The sequence below is a fragment of the Ruditapes philippinarum genome, unplaced genomic scaffold, assembly GCF_026571515.1.
Source record: "Ruditapes philippinarum isolate M1 unplaced genomic scaffold, ASM2657151v2 ctg7351_1_1_1_1, whole genome shotgun sequence".
In the NCBI taxonomy this organism is placed as follows: Eukaryota; Metazoa; Mollusca; class Bivalvia; order Venerida; family Veneridae; genus Ruditapes; species Ruditapes philippinarum.
In genome coordinates this window covers 61161-67686 of record NW_026862055.1, presented here as the reverse complement: position 1 = coordinate 67686, position 6526 = coordinate 61161, and the positions used below count along the sequence as shown (strand labels likewise).

Genomic DNA, 6526 nt, shown 5'->3' with positions numbered 1-6526 from the left:
TTTTCTTGTTTATTGTTAAATTGACTATTTACCACATATTTGATATGCTGTATAGGGAAATAACCATAAATTTTTTAATAAACCACAAAAATTAATGAAAATTCTTTTAATTAGACCTTTAATGGTGTTAGTTAATTATTATTAATTAATAGTATGGATATTTCAATTGTATTTGGGTTTTATTTTTGGTTTTACTGGGCCATATTATGTCAATAAATAGAAATTTCACTAATTTTCATAAGTATCTATATTATGATTTGTATACTATCATAAATTTGGACAATTGTTTACTATATTGGTATTGTCAAAACTATAAATCTATAAAGTGGAATCGGTATCAGGGGACTGAGTATGCAAACTGGGTCCCATTAACACCTTTTGATAAATTAAAGTGAAGTATACAAATAATGCAGTCTTTATATTATTGTCAGAGGGGGGGAAAAGTAGGATTTTACATTAAAGGCCAATCATGACTTCATATGTTAATATGACTGCTGGGATCAAGGTCACAGTTGTATTTGGACAAAAAAATTAATATTAAAGCCCCATCACTCAATTAATTAGTGATATGGGTTATTATTTGTTTAAATTTTATCTGTTAGACAACAGTTTAGAATAAATAACTCTAAAGCTTTAAAAATGTGTACTGAGTATTTCTTTGGTGGACTCAGTATATTTTGTGTGTTATATCCCAAACCTACAGCACCAAGTGCCGACCGCAGTTCATTTCTATGGTCCCTGAACTGGTCACACTCATGCAATAGGTGGGATATATTGTATCTCACTCCACATTGGGCACAATTGGGGCTCATTTTCTTGATATATTGGCCAGAATCCCCTGGTAATAGGGTTGTGCCCAACTTCAGTCTTGTTATGGCCCTATCTATTTTTATTTTTTTTTAATATTGAGCTGGGCGAAATGTGTCCAAACCACTGTGCTAGTTTTATACTCAACTATGGGCTGTTATGAAATGTGAAGGCTGTTTTGATTGGCTAAAATATGTACGAAAAACAAAAATGAAATATGTGTGAAAAACTAAAATAAAATATGTATACAAAACTAAAAAACAATATGTATACAAAACTGAAAAAAAAATGTATGCAAAACTACAATGAAATATGTATGCAAAACTAAAAACAAACAAAAAATGCAAATATCTTTATTATGCCAACGAAATTTTGTTATATTTTGGTATAGGCACGTGATTTCGTATTCATAAGCAAGACAGTATATATGTAATCATTTTATTTTAAGAAAACGCTGATTATTGGATAGGGATAAATGATAACGTCATTGAAGGTGTGTGGAAATTTACCGATGATGGTACAAATGCACCATATCTTGGTTGGGGTGGAACCGAGCCACAGGACGCAGGTACAAATGGCGAGGATTGTGCTGCGTTTGGCCACCTTCTGAAATACAAGTGGATAGATGTGCCTTGCACGTCCCCCAGAAGGCCGTTGTGCGAGAAAAAGTAGGCATTATGATCACTTTTTTGCTGCCAATGTGTGTTGAATTAGTAATACATTTCAAAACTAGAAATGTGTCATCATGCCACGGATGCCCCCGCATGCAGCCAAAATTTCAAATGTTATAATATTTAGTTCCAAATTTGTTTGCATAAATTATTTTTTCATTCTAAGTTCAAAGCCCTTAAAACTTTTCAATGTTAACACAAACCATTTTTATACAATGTTCAAGGCACTGAAATTATTCAGTCTTAACCATTTTTATACAATGTTCAAGGCACTGAAATTATTCAGTCTTAACCTTTTAAAAATAGCATATTGCATATTTGTAGCCAACATAATGGCTATATACATTTCCACAAAAGTATGAGTGCTGAAACTGAAAGTTCAAATTTTTTCCAACATTCAGGAAAGATAAGTTTGTCTAAAATCATTGAACCACGACCGAATTCAAACTTAAACTGCTTATTCCTAAGATGTATCTATATTATTTTCAAAGTGAAAGGGACATAACTCTGCCAAAAAATCATCGAACCATGACCAAATTCCAACTTGACCTGCGCATTCCTTTGACATATCCATATGTCAATTTTGAGTTGAATATGTAACACTGTTGGGTTGATAATGAACAGAAACTGTAAATTTCATATCATTTTCAAAGTGAAAGGGGCATAACTCTGCCAAAAATCATTGAACCATGACCAGATTCGAACTTGGTCTGCGCATTCCAAAAACATATCCATATGTCAAATTTGAGTTGAATGTGTAATATTGTTGGGGAGATAATAAACGGAAACTGAAAATTTCATATTATTTTTAAAGTGAAAGGGGCATAACTCTGCCAAAAATCATCGAACCATGACCAAATTTGAAATTGACCTGCGCATTCCTTTGACGTATCAATATGTCAAATTTGAGTTGAATGTTTAATACTGTTGGGGAGATAATAAACAGAAACTGAAAATTTCATATTATTTTCAAAGTAAAAGGGGCATAACTCTGCCAAAAATCATCGAACCATGACCAAATTTGAACTTGACCTGCGCATTCCTTTGCATATCGATATGTCAAGTTTGAGCTAAATGTGTTGTACGATTGGGGAGATAATGAACGGAAACTGAAAATTTCATATTATTTTCAAAGTAAAAGGGGCATAACTCTGCCAAAAATCATTGAACCATAACCAAATTTGAACTTGACCTGCGCATTCCTTTGACGTATCCATATGTCAAGTTTGAGTTGAATGTGTTGTACCATTGGGGAGTTAATGAACGGAAACTGAAAATTTCATATTATTTTCAAAGTAAAAGGGGCATAACTCTGCCAAAAATCATCGAACCATGACCAAATTTGAACTTGACCTGTATTTTCTCATGACATATCAATATGTCAAGTTTGAGTTGAATGTGTTGTACCGTTGGGGAGATAATGAACGGAAACTGAAAATTTCTGTTATTTTCAAAGTAAAAGGGGCATAACTCTGCCAAAAATCATCGAACCATGACCAATTTCGAACTTGACCTGTATTTTCTCATGACATATCCATATGTCAATTTTGAATTGAATGTTTTGAACCGTTTGGGAGATAATGAACGGAAACTGAAAATTTCATATTATTTTCAATGTAAAAGGGGCATAACTCTGCCAAAAATCATCGAACCATGACCAATTTCGAACTTGACCTGTATTTTCTCATGACATATCCATATGTCAAATTTGAGTTCAATATGTGCAAGAGTTATTAAGATAATGAACGGAAACTGATGATGACGGAAGGACGGAAGGACGGAATGACGGAATGACGGAACAGGGTAACACTATATGCCCCTGCCATTATATGGCGGGGGCATAAAAATGCCTATTATAATTTTAATTGTTGTTTATCTACTCGCTATTTAATGTGTGCACGTTCAATCAGGGATCATCACATGCAATCACAGTGAAATGAGTGGGAAATACCAAAGAATAATCATTATATATCTGCATTTGTATATAAATTTAATAGAACATGTGTTTTTACATTTTCTTACTTTAATTCAATCGGTATACTAAATATCATAATTTATTATGCAGTTTAATATTGTCATCAAAACCCGTGCATTTCGTGTGAAATCCTACAGTGAGTTGACAATGTCATTTGCGTACAAAATTAATCGAATTAAATATACCGTTATTAATAAATATGAGCCGCGTCACGACAAAACCAACATATATAATGGGTTTGCGACCAGCATGGATCCAGACCAGCCTGCACATCCGCGCAGTCTGGTCAGGATCCATGCTGTTCGCTTACAAACCCTATAGCAAGTAGAGAAATTGATAGTTTTGATGGTTTTGTCATGGCGTGGCTCATATGTACACTTAAAAATGGGTATGTTACATCAATACATATGTACACTTTAAAATTAAAACATATGTAAAGTTTTATAATGAATATGATGTACATGTATTAATAATGTATTAATAATGTATAAATGATGCATCATTGCCGCTAAATATCGCAACCGCCGCTAAATATCACAAAATCGTCTGCCGTTTAATGTCGCAATGGTAACTTTATATGTCGCACGATTTCCTTCCGCCGTTAAATGTCGCAACACTACCGTTTGTTTTAGAGTTCAGACTGCGCCGCATGCGCATTACTATTTATGAGTGTTAAATTGTTGTGATTCTTGTTTCCTTGAAAAGAGGATATATGACTCATAAAATAATGTTTGTTATAAGAACATTTGATATATATTATTCAATTTATGACTTATTTCCCGGTATTTCTGTGTCATACATTTGGTTGAATCATACATTTTTATATATTATGTAACTCTAGCATATGCCTTTAAACTTTAATTCAAGATGGAAAGGTTATCAATGCGATAGATACTTTTTAAGGGCATACAGTCAGCGGTTAGTGAAAATGGTGCGACATTTAACGTCATCATTGCGACATTTAACGGCAACATATTTTGAGACATATAGCGGCGGTTGCGACATCTAGCAGCAATAGTGCGACATCTAGCGGCAAGTGCGACATTTAAGAAGGTTATACATTAAGAACATACAATAGCAATCATATATTTCTTATTTCCAATGTGGCCTTCTGAAATAGAAAAAACAACAACAAAAAAAAAAAAAAAAAAAAAAAAAAACAAAAAAAAAAAAAAACAGGACATGCATAGGTGTTATATGTAATTTTTAGAATAAGACATCTCGTATACTTTCGACAGACACTCAACAATTTGTTTAAACATATACGTATATTGCATCATTCGTTCATTTATTCATTCATTCACTCTTTCATTCATTCATTTATTCATATTAACATCAATATATGTTTTGTATTTTTCTTTAAAACATTTAAGGTTACATAAAGGTCGTTGCGACATAATTAGGCGTTATTCATATGTACACTATAAAATGTAAATAATAAAAAAAATTAAAAAATGTCTAAATATTTCTTATTTGTAGGCCAATGAAGCCGACGGCTATTTCATTCCAAAGACATGATAGCGACTAGTAATATGCCATGAAATCGAAGAAGAGATTAATTGCTGAAACAAGTGAACCGGAGTGATTTCACACACACACACGCACGCACGCACGCACACACGCGCGCACACACACTAATGCACACACATATTCTTACATACATAAATACATACGTACATACATACATGCTTGCATGCATGTATCCACCCATCCATACACGCACACGCACACACACACATGTGCACACATGCGCACGCGCGCACGCACACACGCACACATACACACATACACACACATACATACATACATACATACATACATACATACATACATACATACATACATACATACATACATACATACTGCTTGTTTTCAGATTTACACATTGACTGCATCAATTTTTATATTAATTGTCAGACATTAATATTCTTAGAAAGTAATTAAATTTATTTCTATGATAAATATACTGAAAAGCTATTAAAATTGACTTAATTTCTTTATTTCTATAGAGTGAACATGTACGTGATACCATGTTAGAATAGGGCATTGCAGATAAGCAACGTGTTTCACGATGTTATTTCGAATATTTGTTTACATGATAATGCACCTTTTTTTGATGGTCCCTGGTCATATAGATTGTCTTGAGGTAAACCAGAAAAAAACTCACAGATTGTCTTAGAGTTATAGACCCGGAAAAAACCATGAAAGTATAAAACTTATTTATATTCGGCAGCATTTTGTATGTGTATGTTATAATCCTGAAATGTTTTGGTTTTAAACTCCCAGAGTTATACTTAGTATATATGTATAGGTAAAGGCCGGAATATTTTTTTTTAAAATTCACATACTTTATAATACAGTACGGAAATTATTCACACCAAATAAGGTATGATATCTCTTCCGGTATTTCATAATAATGATTTTCATCTCTTCTGTACATATGAGGGAAATAGATATTAATAATATTTACAAAATATACAAAAAATGCGAATTTTAACTATAGCGATCCGAAGTTTGACAGAAAGTAACGAAAATCTATGATTGCATTTACCATAACGTGAGATTAAAACATGGCGAAAACGTTATCACCTTAATATTTGTAATATCATGTTTATTTTTGTATAACGTTATTTCGCAATCATGTTAAGATAAATTAAGATTTTAGATTTATCATCAGAAGAACAAAATTATTACCAAATTTGGTATTATTTACTGCAAGATAATATCTAAAAATACAATACATGTATATTATGATAATTTTAAGTGCAAGTAGCGCAACTACCTAATTATATCTATGGTGGCGTATTTTTGCCACCAGATTAAACATTTAAATTTAAATTATCTCATATAATTACATGTACATTTATGTGGTTAAGGCAATAATTTTGTAATTAACTAGTTACCTAAAGGCGTATCTTACAGTGACATTTAACAGAATGAAAGCTTTGTTATAGTGTTTAAACTTTGTATACACTATGGTAACATCAAAATTTAAAGCAAAGTCATCGGCCTAGTTTTCGTTATTTGAAGTCATTTTCGGGATAACTTAGACCAGGCCTGATTTAGACATAGG

The 6526-nt window shown here is 32.3% G+C and overlaps 1 protein-coding gene across 1 annotated transcript; it reads left to right on the top strand.

The window, feature by feature from the left end:
• Nucleotides 1-1255: 1255 nt before the first annotated feature.
• Nucleotides 1256-5022, top strand: LOC132717784 (echinoidin-like; the record flags this gene model as incomplete). The annotated part of the gene is made up of 2 exons (XM_060701341.1): nt 1256-1475; nt 4933-5022. Coding segments are annotated over 2 exons (269 nt in total), but the record flags the coding sequence as incomplete, so codon positions are not given.
• Between the last annotated feature and the right edge of the window lie 1504 nt (nt 5023-6526).